The following is a 22,253-nucleotide window of genomic DNA, read 5'->3' on the forward strand; positions in this document are numbered from 1 at the left end:
AAAAAAAAAAATTAGGTATTTTCGAGTAATAGTTTTCTTGGTACATGGCACACAACATATAAATGAACAGGCATGGCTGGGTGCCAATAAAACTTTATTTATAGACACTGAAAGGTGAATTGCAGGTACTTTTCAATGGGTCACCAAACATAAGTCTTCTTTTAATTTTTTCCCCAAACTATCTATGCCTTGCAGGTTGTACAAAAACAGGTGGCAGACTGGGTTTGGGCTGCTTTGAGCTGTAGTTTGACACTTCCCACTTTTATGAAAGAGGTTAAAGCACCCTGAAATTCTGCCTTGTTTTTAGGTGCCTACGCTGACTGTGGAGGGGTGGCAGTGGGGGCACCGGAAGGCTGGGAGGGCAGCCTGTGTGGGGGGGGGGCGGTCAGTAACAGCCGGGGTGACCCCTTACCACAGGTGGTCTCCAGGGCTGGTGTTTGTTTGCAGCAGCCTCTTCTGAGAGCCACTGCTGCTGCCCACCCCCCTCTGCCTGTCCCCACTTCAGTCACTGGGACACGGGGGTGGTCTTGACAGCTGGCAGGCCCCTCGTGGGCCTAAGGGGTCCCCGCACAGCCTCAGAGCCAAAGAAGAGCCTGGCTCCCCTGCCCGCGGGGAGCCCGTGCCCTCCGGAGGGGGCCCAGCCTGTCTGCCCGTCCCCCAGCTCCATGGTGATCCGCGACCTGACCCTGCGCAGCGCAGCCAGCTTCGGCTCCTTCCACCTCATCCGCCTGCTGTACGACGAGTACATGTTCTACCTGGTGGAGCACCGCGTCGCCGAGGCAACCGGAGAGACGCCCATCGCCGTGATGGGAGAGGTGAGGCCCCGGCCCCGGGCGGGGCCCTGACGGGGGTCCGCAGGGCGGTGTGCAGGGCGCCGGCGGAAGCGAGGCCCGCCGAGCATAGCGGGCCGTGCACGCCCGGACTGTTTGCGGGGAGCCCGTGGGCGCCAAATAGCTCCCTGCTGGAGCCCGCAGGCCGGTGCGCGTCCTTGCCCCTCCGCCACCTACTCGCTGTGACCCCGGGAAGGGCTTCCTGTCTCTGAAATGCCCCCCCAAGGGGGTGGTTTGGCGAGGGGGGGGGCAGTTAATTGTGGTTAAGTACATATTACAGAATTTGCCATTTTAACCCTTTTCAGGTGAACAATTGGGTGGCATTTAGTACATTCGCAGTATTGTGCAACTGCCACTTCTAATTCTGGAACATTCCACCACCCCTAAAGAGAAACCTGGTCCCCAGCAGTCACCCCCCTGCCCCCTTCCCCAGCCCCGGACACCCGCTCCCCCGCTGTCTGTCTCCGCAGACGCCGTCCGGGACGTGTCCCGCGCAAGGGGTCACACGCGCGTGGCCCCCGTGTCTGGCGTCTCTCGCTGGGCGGCGTGCGCTCAGGGCCCGTGGGTGCTGTGGCCGGCGTCGGTGGCCGAGTGCGCCCTGCTGCGTGGGCAGCCAGCGCCTTGCTCCGCCGCCGCCCGCTGCCGAGCATCCGGGCCGCTTCCGCCCGTGGCTGTGCTGGGCGTGGCTGCGCGGCTGTCGCCTGGGGTGTCTGTCTGCGGTGCCTCTGCGCGTCTGCCCAGGAGCAGCACTGCTGGCTCACGTGGGGCTGTTTTGAAAAAGAAATGAGCTGATGCCCATATGGCTTGTGGTACATAATAAGCCCTTGATAAACGCTAGCTCTTCCTTCACTGTCACTAATCAGAGGCCACAGTCCCTGTCCCCTTGCTGGTGTGAGCAGTCAGCAACCCCTCGACCCTCCAGCAGCTCCCAGATTCGGCCAGGAAAGTCTCAGAGGGGACGCCCAGCAGGGGAGCCGCTGCTCATGGCGGAACCCCCCATTTCAAGGCGAAAGCCCGTTTAACTGCGGGCAGAGGACATCGCTGATGGTCACTGGGACCCGCTCTGCGGAAGCCCTGACCCTGGGCTTCTTTCTTTCAGTTCAACGATCTTGCCTCCCTGTCACTGACGCTGCTGGACAAAGGTGCGTGTGGCGGCGGCTTACCCACGCGCCTCTCCCTTGGCCTGGTGGGACCTGGGCAGCTCTCGGGGCGGGCGGAGAGAAGGGGCACTGCCTGGGCCGCAGCGGGTGTCCCAGGGGTGCCGCTGCAGGACTGGCCCCAGCCGGAGCTCAGAGGAGCCGTCCTTCCCCCTCCTGCTTGTGATGGCCCCTCAGGGCACCCCCACACCAGGCCCCCACAGCCAGGAAGGGGTGGGGAGGGGATCTGGAGGGGGAGCTGGCAGGCGGGGCAGAGAGTCTCCACCCCCCGCCCGTGCCCTGCCACACAGGGGTGGGGGGGGACGAAGCTCCAAGGCAGGAGCTGCCAGGCCCGTGACCCAGGCACACGGGCACTGGTCAGGGGAGATCATGGGTAGAAAGGCCAGGAAGGACCAGGCCGGGGCCTGCACACGCCTGGGCACCTCTCTGAGGGGCACTTCTCTTCCCTCCCTCCCGCGGCCCCACCCGCCTCTCGTCCCCAACGCTGACCCCACAGATGACATCGGTGAAGACCGGGCCGGCGAGGCCGACGGGGAGGCCAGCGGCCTGGGTGAGCCCCTGGTGAAGCGTGAGCGCAGCGACCCGAACCCCTCCCTGCAGGGCGTCTAGCGCGGCGGCCCGCCCCAGGCCCGCCGGCCTCCTCCGCCCCACACGACCGTGCCTCTCACCGAAGTGACCTTGACTCCAGCTCACGGGGGGCCAGGTTGGCGCGCCCCAAGGGGACATGCCATTCCTCCAGAAGAACAGCTGTCCACCGGGGCCACAGGCCACGCCTGCTTCTGCGTGCCCGAGGGCTCCCCTGCGCCGCCCGAGTGTCTTCCTCCCGACCGTCCTCGTCCCCCCGCCTGCTGGACTGTGACCTTCCGTCGGAGTCCACGCATCCTACCCAGAGTTGCCAGCGCCGTGCCGAGTGGGCCGGCGCAGTGTTGGGCTTCTCCGCCACTCAGCCCGGTCCGGTTTGCACCGTGATGTTTAACACCGGCAGATCTGGGGAAGAAGCTGTGTCCGGCGGCTGCTGGGCGTCCCAAGCTGGCCGTGTCCATGGCGCCCCCACCCCGGTGTACCTGGACGGGGGACAGCCCACCGCCCCACATGGCAAAAAGTCAGCCATGGAAACAGGCCTGCTTGTGTCTTTAGAGTCAACGCCAGAAATGTTATCAGCAACGGGAAAGACTGCGGTTCTGTCCAAGGTCACAGCCAACATGAAGCCACAATGCTAGGTCTGGAACCTTCTGTTCCGAGGGGGCAGGGCGGTCAGCATGTCAGCGGCGCCTTCGGGGGCGGCCATCCCACTAGGTCTCTGCACGAACAGCCGTGCTTGCAGCCCACTCCATGGAATCTTCCAGAAAGCCTGCCTTGGAACTGGCAATCCTGGAGCCCTTGGATTGGCAGGTCCCATCTTGACTGCTCAAAGTTGAGACTCTTCTCTGGGGACAAACAGATCCCAAGGACTGGCACAGCCCTGAACTGGAAACTGCAGATCTGTGTCCATCGTAACACGTCGCCCTTGGTCAGCTCCGTGCGAGACTCTGTCCCAAAAGTGACTGCAAAGAAGGAAGACGAACCTCTGGCCTGGGGAGTGCCATCTTATGAAATGCAATAGTTTCTCTTTTTGGAAATGTGTTTATACCGATAGTTTTGTGCTCCAATTGTTATTAGAACGTTTCGTATGAATGTGTATATCACAGTATATTTGGTTCCCAATATTTTTTCTCATTCACGCAGAAGGCACTTACGTAAACTCACCCGGCCTTTAAAAACCTTCCTTCCCATCAAGAGGAGGGCGGTGCGCGCCCCGGCCCTCGCCAGATGTGGAGGGAGGGGTGGGGGAGGACAAGAAAGACACTCTGATTCTAGAAACCAAAAGTCTGTGGTGGTCACAGTGTTTGTCTGGTCTAGAGTTCAAGACTTAGGTGAAATCAGACCGAAAGAATGCCTTCACACATCTCCTGCTGGGAGGCATGGGAGTTCACGGTCCGGTCCGGGGACCGCGACGGCTTCCGCCTGCGTGCGGGCCCGGTCTGCCTTACGCTCTGTCTGGTCCTTTGCAGGATTCCACAAGGAAGACTACAAATGACAGTAAATGCACGAGCCTTCTGAGCCTGATCTCGTTTTTTGTTGCAATAAACGCATTGAGCGTGCCTGTTTGGGGGCCACAGTCCACACTCCAGCCACGCACACCCCTGTCAAGGTGGCCCTGGAGGGTGCGGCCCTCCCTCCCGGTGGGGCCCCCCGCCCTATCCTCCTGGCTCTCTGGGAAGCCTTTGAGAAGGAGCAGGTTCTTCAGGCTTGTTTGGCAAGGCCAACCCCAGGATACAGATGGCCAGAAACAATTCTCAGCCCAGATGGTCGAGGCCCTTTGTAAACAGACTAGGCTCATTCAGATATGACAGAATTAAGCCATGCTCTAGCTGCTGATACAACCCACCAAACCCCTGCGCCCCGCCTGCGAGAGCCTGCCTCGTGGGATTGGGGTGGGGCCTGGGACTCCACGTTGTTGTGACCACCCCCTCCATAGGACTTTGAAGAGCGCTGTGAAGAATGACAAGGGTTCCCAGTCAGCCGCTCCTAAAAGCTGCTGCTCACTGCCAGGCCAGTGCCCCGCGTGCCCCCGGCACAAACCTCTCTGTCCCAGGAAGAGGCCCTGGGGCCCCGGGGTGTCACTTCCCTGGGCTGAGGAGAACTCCAGGGCCTATACTTGGCTTAACGCTCTGCTGTTACCATTTTGAAATTCTTACTAATTTTTGAAATTCTTACTCATTTTGCACTGGGCCCCCAAATTCGGTGGCCGGTCCTGAGGAACAACCCTGGGACCCCCGACTCTGCTGGCTCCCTGCCGGGCTCGTGGAACTCAGGTCACTCTGACCCTCTGCGGTTCCCGATTTCAGCCCCGCCTCTCATATGTACACCGGCCCACCGACGCCACCACTGGCCGGTGTCAGGTGGCACAGAGTGGCTGGGCACCGCGCGGCACTCGCTCCAGCCACATCCAAAGGATGCGTGACCCCAACGGGGGCGGGAAGGCCGGAGAAGCGCAGGTTCGCTCACGCGTGCCACGCCCTGCCACGTGGGACCGCCGCACCCTGTCCTCGGGTTCCGAATCGTGAGGGGACTGTAAGACTGAAACTATGCAAATGTGGGCGTCCCCCGGGGGGCGCCCCGCCCGCGCTGCTGGCCAGTTCGCTCCCACAACCCGCGGAAGCCGTCCAGTTTCTTCCCTTTCCTCCTGCTTCCCAGCAAATTCCCCTTTTGCTTACTTTTGCCAGAGGTGGTTTTGGGGGTTTGCACCTAGCCTCCAAACCGAGACACCCTCAGAACCCATGAGTGTTGCAGGCGGGCTCGGGAGGGATGCTCAGATCCGCCGAAGCCCCGCACCCAGAGCCCCTTGCGTTAGAGGCGCCGCGTCCGCACTGCTGGGAGCAAGGGCCTCCGCGGCCGGACAGGCGCCGCGGGGTCGCGCTGCACCTCGGCTGGTGCAGCCAGCGCTGACTGCCCTGGTTCCCACGGGACGCCAGACCTCGGCGGACGCGGGGCCTCCGAGTCTCCGCAAGCTTAGTTACTCCCAAGCGATGAACTATTTTCCTAGAGCCGTTTTGAATTCATCCCGATCCTCTGCCGCCCCCCAGTGGACACTGTGTGACAGCGCCTCTTCCTTTCGGCTCGCCTAAACCGAGGGCTCGGATTTTGCCGAGAATAGAGGTGGTTTTGTTTACTAAATTGCAACGATGCCTAGAAAGACCACAGGAATCAGTGAAAGAGCTGGTTTCTTCTTCCCTCCCTCTGCCTCGCTTCCTCTTCCCCAAATATTCCTTGTTTGTTTGTTTGTTTATCTCCCTGCTAGATAATAATTACAAAAGGAAAAGTAATCTGGCAGACACCATCTAAAAACCAAGTGATCTGTTATTATCAGCAAAGACACCACCATTCAACATCGCGAGCCTCGGGATCAGGTGCACTGAGAACACAGCAGCCCTGCGTTACTTCTGCCCAAAACGCATCATCTGAATTTAATCAGGAGGAAACATCAAACAAATCTGAAATTAACCGGCAGTATTCCTTACCAGTTGTAGTCAAGAAAAAATAAGACCAAGGAATGGATCCCAGCTGAAAGAGACTAAGGAGAAAAGACATCTAAACGTGCCAGTAGGTCCTGGACTGAGTCCTGGTACGGGGAGAAAGCACTCGCAACGAGTGGACGGAATTTGAATAAGGTTTGGACGTTAGTGGATGGTATCGCATCGGTGTGAATTTCCTGGTTTTGATGATTACACTGCTTCTGTAAGATGTTAATACTGGGGAAAGCCGGGTCAAAGCTATATGGAATGTCCTGGTACTATTTTTGCAACTTGTTAGTACATCTGAATTTATTTTAAATTAAAAGTTAAAATATTTTTAAACTATAAATAGAGTAAGGTAAGTATTTCTTCCCAGTTCCATGCCATATTTAACTGCTGCAGAAAATGAGAGGGAAGCTGATGCACCCAGCTGGGGTCAGGGAGCTCCCTCTGTGTCCTCGCTGGCCACAGTGGGCATTCAGGAACTTGACCCCGTGGAGTGAGGGAGGGCAGGGAAGGGTGCTGAGCAGAGGCAACCAGCATGACTTCCCCAGGCCCAACCGGACTGAGCTCCTTGACGGAGGGAACTGTGTCTGATTGACCTCTGGGTCTTCAACCTCAGTGTGGGGCTAGCTTCCTGCCCACGACGGGAAGATGAGAACTGAATTACAGCTGGGAAGGCCCCTTTTTCTGGAGCCCATTTTCCATCTCAACTGTGAAGGCAGTACGCAGTTCTCAGAGCTGAGCCCAGGCTCAGGCAAACCTCGGACTTGTCTCCTGGTGAGCCATGGAGGAAGCAGGCAGCAGAGGGGCCGATCAGCAGTAAGCCATTTGGATCCGCCCATCTCTCACTTCCAATCCTTGTACTAGGAAAAATCCCAAACTCCTCACCATGGCCTACGAGGCCCTGCCCTCTCCTCCCTGTCCTCACCTCCTCAATCTGCCCTGGCCACACCGAGCTCCCCGCTGCTCATCCAGCTCGCCAACCTGGTTCCTGCCCCAGGACCTTTGCACTCACTGTTCTGGCTAGAATGTTTCTCCTGCAGATCGTATACTAAAATGTCACCCTGACCAATCTAAAGTATCCCCTTTCCGTCACTGTCACAAAATGCTGTTTTATTTTCTTTGTAGCACTAGTCACTATCTCAAATTATTTTGCTTACCTATTGTCAGTCTCCCCACAGAAGAATGCAAAGCCCCGGAAGGCCGTCTCATTTCCTGGGCCCCGTGTAAAGCAGGGCCTGATTTGTAGTAGGTCTGCTGGATCTGTGTTTACATGTATCCAACTTAGTGGGCCATAACAGCAGCCCCCCATGCGACGGGTTTCTCTCGTGGCTGGATTTGTGGTCTGCGTTTCAGCTTCCTTACAGCATGGCGGTGGGACTGCCTGCATGGTAGCCGAAGGCTTTAAGAGCAAGTGTCCAGCAAAGCAGGTGGGCGACATCCTCCGTCCCTGGTATGACCTCGCCTTGTTAGTGTCATTTCTGCTGGACTCTGTCGATGAGCCAGTTGTGAGCTCAACCCCATCCCAGGGGAGGCCAGAGAACTCACCTCTCGATGGGAGGAGGGTTAAAGAATTTGGGCCATATTTTAAAATCAGCACAGTAGGGGATAACAAATTTTTTAAAAATAGATATTGACAACGTTAATGTGTTAGAGGAGACCTGATAAAGAAAGCAAAGGTATGCCTAAGGGGCACCATGATGGCAGCCACCAGCCCTCTCGAAAATTGTGAAACTGGTGGAAATTCAGCTGGCCAGTCGGCGGACAGGTTAGCATCTCTCATGTGCCTTGAAAAACCACAGTGTGTTATATTTAGCAGGCGATGACATGTTCCTGGGAGTTTCCCAAAGTGTGGGATAAACGTGGTGTATGAAATGACTTTAGGGGACATGTAGACATGGCATTAAATGACACCAAATCACATGGGTTACACTTCAGCCATTTTCAGTTCTCTTTTCCGCCTCCTCTTCTCATCCAGGAGAAAGTTGGGATGAGTGATAACACATCTTTAATTCCTCTCTAATACTTTGCTAATCTCTCTTTACATCAAAGAAAAGGCAGGCGGGGGCTCAGCACCTTGGCAGGTAACAGTATCTACCCGGAATTTTAAAACCTTGTTTTGTTTACAATGATCTCCTATTCGTGGCTTTGTGGTTTTCTTGTGTATGTGTGTGTTCCATTTTAAACGGTGATACATAGTATCTATTTAATGTAAATTTCAACCAATAAAAAGGCAGAGAAAGAAAAGTCCATCAAAGGTCAGAGGGTTGAGATACAGTAAAGGCCAAGATCTACCGGAGATGAGTAACACGTAATGAAATATAAGGACTACAATGAAACCAACAAGCTAGACATGAGGAAACCTAAGTCCACACACTGCCGGCCCTGAGATGGACTTGAGGACCCCCGGGGGCCTCTCCGGCACTGACATTCTAGCTGTTCCCGGAGAATTTCTAACTCAAGGCCTGTGGCCTACGCCTCTAGCCTGGTGGCAAAATCTAGAGTAGTGGAACCCAGGTGTCTATTAAGTAAAGTTAGGGGAAATTTTTAATATTATTAAATAAACCACTCCATCAATAAATTCAAGTTCATTTAAGAGTTCCTGAACAATACACCTCAAGATCTAGGGTGCATAAGAAGACCCTGGGTCGCTCATTAAAATACAGACTCTAACTCAGGATTCTGTATTTCTAACAAGCTTCCAGGTGACGCGGATGGTGCTGGTTTAGGGACCACCAAGAAGCAGCAAGTTCTAGGAAAACACCTACTGTGCTACCGTTGCGGGGTTCCCGAGCAGAGTGATGGGACACCGGGGTTATAGGCAGGAAGGGCATTTATTGATGCGGCACCAGCTCAGCGGATGCTCATCCAGAGGCTGAGGCCCGATTGTAACATGGTGGCCAGTTTTACACGGTCTTGTACTTCCGCATGTCTACACGGCTAGATACTTCACATGAGGAAGGAGAACGTCAGAACATTGATTGGTTGCCAAGCCGGAGAGTCCTGGGGGCTGGGGGGCAGGGGACAATCAGGAACAAACTCATTCGAGCAGGAAATGGCCAGGCAGGGTCAGGCTGCCACATTCCCCTTTGATGCTCAGACCCAGGCCTCTAAGAGGGAGGTGGTTGACTGGATAAGAAGAGGCAACAGGCACAGGGGGAGGAGGCAGGTCCCAAAGAGGAGGAGTATACCGCAACTAAGGTCTTAAAGCCACCGCAAGTGGAGCATCGGCCTCCAAAGAGGTTCTTCCCCAGGATCGGGGGGTCTGGGTTTTGGCTCAGTCAGGGTATACGTGAGCACCCACTCCTGCTGCCGGCTGAAGGGCGCGGGTCGAGGCGATGAGCTCTGCCTTCTGTGCTGAGGTTCCCCTAGGCAGGTTTTGCCTCAGTGGTGGAATGTAGGGTCACCACAGCATATCCTGCAAGGCGTCCTCCTCCCCTCACAGAGCCGCTACCGTCAGTGTAGTATTCTACATCAGGGTCTTTGAGGAGCTGGTCCATCAAGTCAGGTCAGCTGGAAAACGCTCCATCTATGACTTCGCAATCGTGGTGTGGCTGGCCATGGGTAGCAAGGTGTCTGGGCTCAAGGTTCGTACTACCTCTAGGCAGAGGCGTGGATCCTCGCACAGCATTCCTTGGTGTCTGGCCATCTAGCCAATGTTGCCCCTTGTACTCCCGTAATGTTATTACTGAATGTGGTACTCGAACTGTCGGTTCTTGCCCCACAGTCAGTTTGTCGGCCTCTGACACGAGGAGGGCCATGGCTGCAAGTGCTCGCGAGCAGGGTGGCCAGCCCTGGGCCACGGAGTCAAGCTGTTTGGAGAAAAGGGCCACGGGACAGTGCCAAGATCCTAGCAGTTGGGTGACGACCCCCTACTGCGACAGCCGTGCACTCGTGCGCATACAGAGAGATCTGGTTAAGTCTAGGAGTCCTAGGGCTGGAGGTGGGGGGCAATCAGGAACTAACTCGTTAGAGCAGGAAATGGTCAGGCAGGGTCAGGTTGCCACACTATGTATCTCTTCCCAACTCTGCCCTGAATGACATTCACATTACTAGCTTAAAATCAGCCATGAATTATTTCTACCAAGAAAATGGACACTACAAGACATGGTTCAATTGATCATTTTATTGTCTTCTAGACTTAAGAAAGTGATAGGAAAATATCAGTAATAATAATTTACAACAAACCATACACATATGTATACATATATACACATACACATCTGCACACACATCCTGCCCCAGAGAAGCAGGTGTCAAACATTTACCACACCCCCTTGGTCACATGGCTCTGTATGGGACAACACCGAGGATACATGTGTCCTGGATCAGAGGTTGGCAAACTTCCATAAAGACCCCAACAGTAAATATTTTAAGTGCTGTTGGCCAGACAGTGACTGTTAAAAGGACTGAGCTCTGCTGCTGCCACAGACAATATGTAAATGCGTTAAGCGTAGCTGCTCTAACAAAACTCGATTTATAGGTGTTGCAATTTAAATTTCATATAACTTTAACATGTCATGAGATATTAATCTCCTTTTTCTCAACAATTAAAAATGTGAAACCATTCTTGGCTCACCAGCTAGATGTGGCCCACAAGCAATAGGACCTCCTCGTTTAGATCTCTGGAGGAGGAGACATGGACCAAGGACTCAGACCTAGACGAGACACAGGACACAAATTCCCAAGCAGAAGAATCAACAAATGCAGAAGCCCTGAGGCTGGAGAGAGTCTGGAAACCGTGCTCCAAGGATGAAAGACCATGTAGCTGAACCGCCATGAGCAAATGGAAGCATGGAGCAAAGCACTGGGGGCTGGAGAAGCCCAAATGAGAGGTTTAGAATTGGTTCCAGTTCAGCAGAAAGCTCCTTGGAAGTGTTAGGAAAAGGTGTACCCGCGATCTAATTTATACTTTTAAAAGAGTCCTCTGCATGCTGCTGTGTGCAGAACAGAGCCTGGAGCTCTGGAAGAATGAAAGGAAGGAAAGCAGAAAGAAGGCCATCCGGTCTGCCATGGGATGGTGACTGCCCAACTGGTGAGAAAGGGTGGACCTGTGCTGGATTTTGGAGACGGGCAGAGCCTTCTGGGTGTTCAAAGCAGGTGAGCTGAGAAGGAGTCCAGGTGTCTGTCCACATTCTCTCCTCGGCCTGTGGGCTTCTCTGCCCATTTTACAGATGAAACTCAAGGCCCAGCTCCATGCCAGGCGCTGTTCCCTTCAGACCATTGGGGTCTGGCCATCCTGGAACTCTCATTCTGGTGGCTCAGGGAGATCAAGTCCCTTCGGCTGGGTCCCCCGGCCAACAACCTTGCCCCTCTCCCGCTGATACACACCCCTTTGGCCAATGATGTTTAACCTCTGACCTCTGCTTCCTCCCAACCACCTCTACCTCCCTCTGTGGCCTCAAGAAAGCGTCCGCCCAATGTACTTGCCCCTTAGAAGGGGAAACTGAAGCCTGAGGTGACGGGTCACCTAACCTCTCCGGCAGTCCTCCCCCTCTGGCCTGCACGTGTGGAAAGCCCCCCTCCGCCAAGACCCAGGGATTTACCTAGAGGAAGGCCTCGATCTCAGCGCCCTGATGACTCACTCTCCCACCACCGGGATCCCCCGGAAAACTAGTAGAAAGCACGGGCGTCAACCTGCAGGGCCCGCCGAGGCGCCTCACAAAAAGTTGGTTCTGTGTTACCCGCAGCGCGCGCAAGGACCACTGCGCATGCGCTCTGCCCTGTCCACGCCCCCTAGATCGGCGGGAAAAAAAAGAGACGGGAGGCGGTTAGTGCGCAGGCGCGTGCTCTGAGCTTGGCCGGGCGGGGACGGCGATCTGGAGCGCGACTCCGCACCGGACTCAGTGCGCAGGCGCGAGCTGTCCGCCTCGCTCTGAGTCGGCTTAGGAAGTGCGCACGCGCAGGTTTCCAGCCGAAAGCAGGCGAGCCTGGGCCGGCGCGGGGCCTTGTGGGAGGGCTTAAGGAAGTAAAATGGCGGACCTGGCGAACGAAGGTAGGGGAGGCGCCGTCGGGGGCCAGCTGGCGGCCAGGGAATGGGCGGTGGGAGGTCCAGGGGCCAGAGGACGGAGGGGTGAGTACCCGGGGGTGCCGAGGGCCCATTTGCTACGTGATAGAGGCGCAGCGGGCGCCGCAGACGCCCCCCATTGCGTCCCCTTAGGCCCGACTCACTGGCCCGGCCCATCACTCGCTGCAGCCCCGACCCTGCCGCGGTCTGGCCGGAAGGCCGGGGAGGCCGCTGGGGCCGCGGCCCTGAGACCCTTCCGCCTGGCTGACCAGTCCTGGGGCTGAAGCGGGTGGGAGGCGCGGCCCCGGTGCGTCGGCCCTGGGTGTAAATAGACCTGTGGGCCTGATGGTGGGCCCAGCGCGCCACGCTCCCTCCCTGCTCCCTTGGGGACCCGGGCTTCCCCTCCTGCCCGGCCTGGCTGCCACGCCAGCCCACTCTCTAGTTCTGTGGGGTTCTCCTCCTCCGCAGCCCTGCCCCACTCCGAGGACGGAGGACGTCGGGTCTGTTTTCATCCCCACCCCGAACTCGGCCCCCAGTTCCCGCCAGTTCCCCTGGATCCTTGGTGGTAGCCCCAGAGTCGCGCCTCGTCTCCCCGCATTTAGGCTCGGCCTCGGGATGTGGGCCGCTGAAAGCCCTGGCTTCTCTTTGGCCCTTTTTTTCCTGCACTTACAGAGAGAGGCAGTCTGTCTGACTCCCTCCTCTGTGGAGCGCTGACATCCCGCCTGAGCGTTTCGACAAGGTTACAGTTACAAATCCCCCAGAGAAAGCGCTCCGTAAGCCGATGTCTGCTTAAATGAACGGTGGTGTTATCGCTGTAGCTTCCGGATCTCCGGGGCCTATTTTTAGCTTCCTCCGTTTCTAGGTGCACAACTGCAGGCGCACTATCTCCCTGCCTCCCCCCGACTCCCTGTACCATGTTCCTTGCTGTGGAACAGTGGCCTGAGGTTTCCATACTGAGTTGCACGATGCATTAATGATAAGTGTTCACTCTGGTGGAGCATTTGGGATGGTACCAAGTACTGGTCAAAGTTTTGATCACCGTATGTTATCTTGGGTAATAATACTCCTCACAAAAGCTTCATAAAGCAGGTAGTGTAGCCCTGTGTTCTTGGAGAGGAAACCGAGTTAGAGTGATTAAGTGACTTGTCCAAGGCAGGTAATATGGCTAGTAAGGAGCAGGAATGTGAATCAGCTATGTCTGGCTTCAGAACCCCGTCCTCCCCACTACCACCATTTTATGCCCTATCTCTTTTATAAGGTTAGGGAGCGCATAGAGGGTTGAGTTTTCCATTCATAAGATCCATTTAAAGGCAGAAGAGTGACTGGACAAATGGGAATCAATACGACATACTTTATTTACATCTTTGGTCCATTCAATTTCCTGCTCTCCAGATTCATATCCAGCTTCCCATTTGACAGCTCCATCTGGATATCTAATAGGCTGACCAAACAAAATCCTTATCTTCCCCCCAAACCTGTCTGTCCCCCATTGTAGTAAATAGCAAGTCCATCATTTGAGTCAGGCCAAAACCTTGAGGTCACCCTTGACTCCTCTCCTATGCCACAGCAGATCCTGTCAGTTCTTAGTATTTCCAGAGGGTGACCACTAATTGCTGCAAATACTGCCCCCCTTTGGGCTTCCATTTCGCCTCTAGCCATCTAACAACTGCTCAACCCACAAGCTGGAGTGGCCCCTTGTCTCTCGCTCCACTCTCTCCCCAGCTCTGGTTTTCTCACTGTTGTCCCTTGAATGGTCCACATACTCCTTCTTTAATGCCCTTGGACTTGCTGGTTCCTCTACCTGTAGCAGTCTTCCCCCAGGTATCCCCATGGCCTACTCCTTCCCCTCCTTCAGGTTTTCACTCCAGTGTCACTTTATTATTGAGGCTTTGACCACCCGTTTAAATCGTATCCACATTCCCTGTTCCCTTTACCCTGCTTTATCACCATCTGGCATGCTAGGTGTACTTGGTTTGCCTTCCCATTAAAATGTAAGCTCCATGAGGGCCAGGCACGTTCTAGATGGATCCCCGACATCTAGAACAGTGCCTGGCACAGAGTAGGTATCCAAGAAACGTTTGTCGAATGAATGAATGAATGAATGAACGAATGAATGAATTCATTAGTGAGGTACTTAATTATGAGATACACCTTTGAGCGTAAAGGGAAAATTACAGATTCCTATTTTCTGAAGATACCATTTCTAACATATATGACCATTTTTAGCACACACACTGACACTTGAGGGATCCATTGTAAATAGCATAGCTGAACAAGTAAGCGTAAAATAGAGAACGGAATGTTTCATACTGAAAGTTTTTGCCTCATAAATGCCACACTCACATAGTACTTTGCTTCCGACACTAGTTCTGGCATACATATCCTCGGGAAATCAACTCTCAGTGGCTTTTCATTCCTCACATACCCCTGCCATCCTTTAAGTGGTCGTTATGTGTTTCTCAACTCCATTTCTGGGTCTGGTTTGGATGTTTACTTTCTTATCCACTGCGTAAACTAAGACTTCTTTGCCTGTGCATGTTGAAGTCCCCACTGCCCCATCTGTGTTCTTTCCCTCTTGCTATTTAAGCTCCAGACAGCCTCTTGGCTCCTGTCTTTCCAGGCTAGGAGCCTCAGCTGGTCCATCCCCATACCCTCCATCTTCTGTGGGCCATTGCCGCCTCTGTGTGAGTCTGAAGCAATGGCTGGCCACCTGGGCTGGGCATCAGGATCACCGGAGGAGCTTTCTTAAAACTACCAATGTTCAGTCCCCACACCCCAGCCATTTCATCTGTGAGGCGTCGGGTTGGCCCCAGACATCTGTACAGCTAGAAAGCAGCACAGGTGTCCCTGATATGCATTTAGGCTTGACAGCCACTGGCTCTAGTGGGACAGATTAAGAGTGCTGTGCACAGAGAAGCATTTCCAGTGGTCTGTCTGGTAGGGCACCTTGTTGGCCCTCTGCGATGGCGACCACTTCAGGGAAGGTGACTGCAACTCCCACAGCGCTTCCTTGATGGTCTTGTGGTCCGTGGCTTTTAAGATCCAGTTGGAACGCTTCTCAGCAGTGCGTGTGTGTGTTTTACACTTGTGTTTCTTGGGATATTCTCTTCTGCTTGACGCTTTGCTGTTAATACAGCCCAAATTCATGAATCCTACCTCTGCAGTTATTCTGCATCGTAGACCGACATCAGGATTTAAAGGCAGTATTTCGACCTTGATAAAGATAAAGAAGGTGCTAGTAGTACACAGCCTCCCCTGCACCCCACCCAGGGGGCGTGACAGCCAAAAACATCTTTGGACACCGCAAAATGTCCAGGGGCGGGGGGTGAGGAGAACCACCCAACATTGTGACCCACTGATAAAAAGTGGTAGTGGGGCACAGGCTTTGCCTTAGAAACTGGATTTCTGTTATGTCTCTGCCTCGTACTCTCTGAGTGGCTTTGGGGAAATTCTTAATCCTTTTGAACCTCAGTTTTCTCACCAGTAAAATAGGAAGAATGATGATAATATCTAGTTCGTGGTTGCTATGAGCTTTGCATGAATTAATGCATATAGGTTATTAACACCTGTCTCCGCACACATTAATGAACAGTAAGTGGTGGCTGTTCTCACTACAGTGGACTCATGTTGTAGACACATTTAGCTTAAGTGTTCAGCAGAGAAAGAGTTAAGAAAAGAGTCTGAATAGCGTGGGTGAATCTACCCCACCGAATGAGATGGCCCTGGGGTGAGCCCATGATGGGAGGCCGGCGGGAGCCGGGCTGGCAGTCCTCCCTAGTTTTCTAGTCCTGCCTTTCAGTGCATGATCATCTGGCCCTGGGTTCTTAGCCTCAGCACTGTAGACATCTGGGACCAGATCATTTTTTGTGGGGCTGCCCTGTGCATTGTAGGATGCTGATCAACTTCCCTGGCCCCGACCCACTGCATGCCAATAGCACCCTCCCCACTCGCCCAGTTATGACAACCAGAAATGTCTGCAGACATCGCCCAGTGTCTGGAGAGGCAGGGGGACACAGTTGCCCCAGTTGAGAACCACTGATCTAGCCTGACCAAGTGTCAGGGATTTTCAAGGATGGTTCGGATTTTTCAGTTTTCACCTCGTTGATTTAAATCTAACCCCTGAGAGGAGGAGTCGCAGCTGAATTGTTATCGATGAGCCAGAACTCAGTTGGAATCCTCAGTTCACTCGATTCTCACCACTCCATTTCCCTTCCGTAAACTTAATTTTTAGGATAAATGAGAAACAACGGTTTTAAAACTTTTCATGAAGTTATAATAAACATTAACTCTGGGATTTGTCCTGAAATCAGAGCGTGTGTATGTGACGCTCGTGCCTGTAGCGGATGCAGCCTGGCTGGTAGCTGAGAGGTGTCACGCTACCTCACGGGCTACAAAATCTTTCTACACTTTGGAGAAAATTTCAGTTTTGCACAGGATCTTGTACGTAGGTGGAAAAGCTTGTAGTTCTGCAAGTTTAAAACTTTTCATTCACATCTTCAGCCTGCCTCTCAGTTAACTGGAAAATGGAATTACCCCAGCATTGCCCTCACACATCCATCAGGTGTTAGGGCTAGTCAGGATCTGGTGTGCACCTAGAACGGAGTTGGAGTGAGTGGAGGCGGTAGGAATTAGATGAGGTTAGAATGGCGATTGGAGGGACAGTGCTTGGGGTAGGCAAAGGGGGCGTTTTAAGTGCCAGGTGAGTTCAGACCTAGTGAGTGAGTCCCGGCAGAGAGTAGGCTAGGGTAGTGTGAGAGATGAGGGCCATTCCAGGATCAGCGGGGTTCATTCCGGTGCTCTGAGAAGGGCCTTTCTCATGTGCACGAGAAAGACAGATGGCAGAGGTGGCTGGTATTGAACTTGGCCGCGCCTTGGTAGCTCTCCATGGTACTGTGAATCAGTCAGGAGGCAGACGGGTTTGCATGATTATCTATTCAGGGCCTGGTGGTGGTGTAGACAGCAAGCAGCAGGGTTCTGTTTTATTCGAACAGGATTTATTTTTGCCACCTCTGCTCAGTAACCTCCCTGCGGTCTCATAGAGCCCCGTTCGGTGTGACCGTGCATTCCTACTTGGTAACACAGGGCCTCAGGACACAGCCCTGCGTTTCCACAGTTTGCTTGGTTGTCTTGGCACTGGGGGCTGTTGCAGTGCACTCACTGTGCATGTGAACCCAGGTTGCATGTCACGCTTGTTTAGGGGGGTGCGGAGGAAAACAAACTGACGCCTGGGCCGCACCAGCAGATTGTTGCAGGAGCTCCAGGGGGTCTGTAGTTTTTAAAAGCCCCACATACGTTTTACGACATGAAGCCAGGGTCGAAAGCCACAGGCAGAGGTTGCGAAATTACTTCAGGGGCAAGCAGACATGTTTAATTTGGGCCATTTAGGTTTTTCTTCGTTTTTAATTAGGAGCCAAAACTTAAGAATTCTGTGGTTTCTGGGGAAAAAATAATCCTGGTTTCTGATTTCTCTTGAAAAATAGGAACCCGCCTCGGCCTGCATTCCTGCACAGTATGATTTGCCAGGACCAAGGGCAGCTGCTGCCCTTGAGATAGACTGTGTGCCCTCCCAGACACCACAGTCCCCACCGAGTGGTTTGGGGCCTGGCGCACTTCCTCCTTCTCCAGTGCCTGCCTGACCTGGGTTGGCATTGGGGTTTCCACTCGGTTGTACCCCTCTCAGACGCAGCATTCTTCCCACTCTGCTCTTCCCCAGGGAACCCGAGCAGAAAGCTCCTGACGGTCCGCAGTTGATTCAGGACGCAGTGTCCTTGAGTGCTAGTACTCAGAGAGCACTCCAAGATGATCCAGGGGCCCCCGGGAGTCCCCCAGACCTGTTCAAGGGGACTGCAGTTCAGATCTATTTTCATAACAATACAAAGACCTCATTTGCCCTTTTCACTCTCATTCTCTCGTCAATGGACAGTGGAGGTTTTTTCCCAGAGGTTATAGTAGCGACGGACAGAATGCAGAAGCAAAGAGAATCTAGCTGTTTTCTGTTAGGCCAGACATTAAAGAGATTTGTCAGAATGTCAACTAATGCTCCTTTTCTCACTAGTTTTTTGTTTTTTCAAAAATCGTTATTTTTCATAAAAAATATTCAGATAAACCTTTACTGACTTATTCTAAATAAATTAATATTTTGACATTTTCTTAATTTTTAACGTAGTGAGTATCAGTAGCTATGCCCGCATTTACAAAAGCTGTTGAGTGTCCTGCATAGTTTACAAGTATGGAAAGGCGTCTCGAGACCAAAGGTTTGAGAACCGCCGGCGCATGATAGTGGAGCCCCAGGGCGAAGGGCCTGAGTGGGGCCCGTTGGGAGATCTGCGTGGGTTTCTCCCCCGTCTCTCGTGCCCCTGGGGAATTTTAAACTGGGACTGAACAGCAGGCTCAGGCAGATAACTTGCGGCACAGTCGGAAGCGCCTGGATTGACCGTCCTCCGTGTCTTGCTTCTGCCACTCACTCGCCCAGGACCTTGGGCAAGTTGTTCCACTTTGGTTCCTGCAGCCGTGAAGTGGGAATGATGCTAATCAAGTTCGAAGATCATTGCATGGGAATGTGGGTCATTGACCCACTCGCCTGTGTGGGTACATGTCTGTTACAGCTGGCTGTTACTCTTCTGAGTGGATGCCTGGGTAGAGAAAAAGCTTCTTTGGGGTTAGAGCTGCGTCTCTTCACCTCAGCATTATGGAGACCGCGGCCAGCGGGGGCCACTCTGTGCGTCGCAGGGTGTTCAGCAGTATTCTTGACTTCAACCCACAGGATGCCAGTGGCGCCCATCTACATGTCCCCTCCAGTCATGACAAGGAAAAATGTCTCCAGACATTATCAGATGTCCCTTTGGAGGCAAAATCACCCCCATTTGACACCCCTCCCCCTAGATTAGGGGATTTCAATGACTCCCTAAGAGACTGTTCTGTAATTATCTGCTCTATTAAAGTCCTAGTCCAGCACAGACTCAGTGGGGGTGGGGGGTAGGTACCTAACCCTGGCTCCTACTGTCTGGCGCCTCGGTATGTATGCTGGTGTGTAGTGTGAATTAAGGGACTTAACTCAGTCTTCCTCTAAATAATTGATGCAGGGTTTCTCAAGCTCAGCACAGTTGACATTTGGGATTCGGTCATTCTTTGTGACTGGGGGACCGTCCCGTGATCCATGGGATGTCAAATAGCATCCCTGGTCTCCACGTGCTGGATGGCATTAGCAGCTCCTTCCCATCATGATAACCAAAAATGTCTCCAGACATTGTCCATTGTCCCCAGGAGGGACAGAGTTCCCACTAGTGAAAACTCCTGGATTATAAGAGTAAGTAAAACTATCCAGGAATAAATTATTTGCCAACTAGAGTTTGGGGCTCACCTTCCCAACTGTTTTCCATTATGGCCTTTGGCAGCTAAGTAGGTGTCGTGGACCTCGCAACACTGTTAATGGAGAGAAATCACTTTTTCCATGACCTTTCAGATCAGGGTAAGGACCTGACAAGATGTCAGAGCTGGAAAGGGCCTTCAGGATGCTCTGGGTCCAGGCCGTTCATATTGGAGGCTGAAGCCCAAGGTGCATGAGCAGGGAGAGCTGGCCGGTGCCAGTGTGCCACCCTCCAGCCATTGAGTCAAAGAGCCATGGTCATCCTTTCCAATGGACCAGTACCGTCAACTTAATAGGTACTCGTCCTCCCAAATATTGTCCCCTGTGGGGCACTGCATTTGCTCTCACTATCAGAGGAAAATAGGAACTTGCAGAGAAGGTGGTAGTTACTCCATGCACATGTTTAGAAGGTGAGACTTGCTTCAGCGGCGAGTTTAAAATGCCTTAGCTAAGTTAAACTTTCCCAGGGTCGCCACACACAAACTTGGGGCTTTTGGGACCCACATTAACGCCTGTGTCGCATCTGTAGCAGCAGAGCAGGAGTGAGGAAAACAGTTATTGAGAATTTGGCTTTCTAGGGGGGTGAGAGTGAGAAAATGGGCTCCCCTCTGCTCAGAGAAAGGCTGTTGTGCAGCATTGGGGGAGTGGCGTCTGGGGGTCAAGAGTGGGGGGCCCGGGTGAGTTGTCATCACTGCCGTTGAGGGCAGGGACACCCCAGCAGGTCTCCGTGTCAGCGGACCAAGAGCTCTTTCAGCTGCCAGCATCTGCCCCTGAGAGAGCAAGATGTGCCTTCACAGCCTCGTTACAGTCATCCTGGTCCCCACGCCAGCAGGCTCTGTCTCCAAAATATTCAGCTCCGTCCACTGTGCCCCGTCTCCAAGGCCACAAGGCTAGCCTGAGCCGCCGTTGCCACTGCCACTTCTCACCTGCACGACTCCTGGAGGCTCCTCACTGGTCCCTTGCATCTACTCCTGCGTCCCTGCCATCTGTTCTTACCGCTCCCAGGATGATCTCGCCAGCGTTTTATTACAGAACTTTTCTAACATACAAAAAGGGGAAGAATTTCATGCAAACCACTGCCAGGGTGGGTCTTTTAAAAATATAAACCAGACTGTGTCACTTTCCTGCTTGGACTCCTCCACTGGCCTCCCTTTAGACTGGAGAAACCCAGACTCTTCCCCGCCCCCACCCCCCAGCTCCCACCTTTCTGTAGTTTTTAGATTTCCTTCCTGTGATGGGATTACACTGTCTCTACTGGAACTTTTATCCATCTTCAGCCACTTCGGCCTCACCTCGGCTGTGCTGGGAGTCATGCCATCTAGTGGCAGAATAGAAAAGTGCTGTCAAAGCCGGATCCCTGACTTTCTCAGTAGCCGTAGGTGAAGTTGCTGGCTTTGTGTCATTTATTTAATAGGTTTCTCTTGGATTCAAGGCACAGAGGTGCCCAGAGTGCAGGGTCTTCCACCAGCATGTTGGTATGGGGGGAGGGGCAGGGGTGGAGGGCTTGGCTGCAGGACTGATCAGTAGAAGTAAAGAAGGCACACCGATGCTTGGCCCAGGGGAGTCAGGGGCGACTTGAGGTGCCCAACTTGGAAAGTCAGGCTTCGGGTTCTGGTCCCACCTCTCCACTTACCAGCTTTGTAACCTTAAGCAAAGCACCTGTCCAAGGCCTTTCGATTTTGTTTCATGATTTGCAAACTAGAGATGATAAATAATATCCGTGCCATGGGGGTTGTGTTGACATTACATGAGACTGGGCGTGCGGGGCGCCTGCCAGCGGCTCCAGTAGAAGCCGTTCCGCAGAGGTGCGTTGCTTGTCGCTGTCACTGTCGCTGGAAGGATAGGGGTCCGGCAGTAGGATGAAGGCACTGACGTTTGCCTGGGCTTCAGTAGGCGAAGGTAACGGCAGGATGGAGAGCATTCCAGAAAGAAGTGCGTAAAAGATAGTGTCATCTCCCCAAACTGTGCCCCCCGCGATGTCCGTGAGACCATTTGAGGGTTGCCCGAGGAGAAATATGCTTGAACACCAAGAAAGAATTCAGGGGCCTGCCAGCCTCCACTGGGTAGGCCGAGCGGCCACTGAGTGTGCGGCGCTCAAACATCGAGAGGCGTCGCCTAGCAACAGCATGGCTGAGGTCAGAGTCGTTCTTCACCAAAGAATGAGTTTGTGAACAGAGTTGACACGTTAGTGACAAATTCACCCGTACGTTGCTGCACGGAACTGTTTATAATCGTTCCTGAGAAGAAAAGACTTGAAGGGCCGAGATGGTGTCGGCGGGTTAAAGCGGTTGCCACGTGTTAATGCTGTTATTTGTGCTGGCAGGATGCTTTCCGTGTTTTTTGCACAGATAAGAAGATTAAGACACATAACCCCAGGATTAAAGCTCGTTTTATACCAGTAGTTTGCTGACATTCTAGAAATTCTAAGTGGCTTTCCAGAAGGGGGGCGTTTCCTGGCAGGGGTTCGAGTCATTATTTAGGAGGCGAATAAACAGAACAAGAAAGATAGTCCAGATTCCCTTGTCTGTGTGTTTTTCTGGGTCTGCATATTTTCTTTTATTTATTTTAACAGAGATCCTCAGAGACAAAGGTTGGAGGCAGCCAAAGGAGGGTGCCGAAGCCTGTCGCAGGCCAGGCCTGCCTTTGGTCTTTGTGTGACCTGCTCCCTCCAGGTGAAGAAGGGACGTTCACGTGGAAGTGGGGAGTGTGTTTTCAGCTTAGATTCCGCGTGTGTCATCCAAATGTTACGTGATTAACCATCTGACAGGCGAAGGCAGTGGCGTTGGTGTCACCACTGAGTGTGCTCCTTGGGGTGAGGCTGGATTCTTTCCTTGA

General features: G+C 53.5%; 2 protein-coding genes across 7 annotated transcripts in view; both read left to right on the top strand.

Moving 5' to 3' along the window:
- The window catches only part of RFX2 (regulatory factor X2), a 77,323-nt gene extending 73,230 nt beyond the window's left edge, over window positions 1–4,093 (top strand). Inside the window, exons 16-18 of the mRNA XM_036233367.1 lie at window positions 662–815; window positions 1,930–1,972; window positions 2,484–4,093. Coding sequence (XP_036089260.1) covers window positions 662–815; window positions 1,930–1,972; window positions 2,484–2,596 — 310 coding nt within the window. The 3' untranslated portion in view covers window positions 2,597–4,093. The remainder of the gene's footprint in view (window positions 1–661; window positions 816–1,929; window positions 1,973–2,483) is intronic.
- Window positions 4,094–11,933: 7,840 nt separating this feature from the next.
- The window catches only part of RANBP3 (RAN binding protein 3), a 50,767-nt gene continuing 40,447 nt past the window's right edge, over window positions 11,934–22,253 (top strand). For 2 of the 6 annotated variants that reach the window (XM_016145076.2, XM_016145086.2), the window contains exon 1: window positions 11,934–12,040. In XM_016145076.2, coding sequence (XP_016000562.2) covers window positions 12,019–12,040 — 22 coding nt within the window. In that variant the 5' untranslated portion in view covers window positions 11,934–12,018. The remainder of the gene's footprint in view (window positions 12,041–22,253) is intronic. The other 4 variants (XM_016145061.2, XM_016145070.2, XM_016145099.2 and 1 more) reach the window with 3 other exon arrangements.

This window comes from Rousettus aegyptiacus, unplaced genomic scaffold (assembly GCF_014176215.1).
Source record: "Rousettus aegyptiacus isolate mRouAeg1 unplaced genomic scaffold, mRouAeg1.p scaffold_m13_p_16, whole genome shotgun sequence".
Classification (NCBI taxonomy): Eukaryota; Metazoa; Chordata; class Mammalia; order Chiroptera; family Pteropodidae; genus Rousettus; species Rousettus aegyptiacus.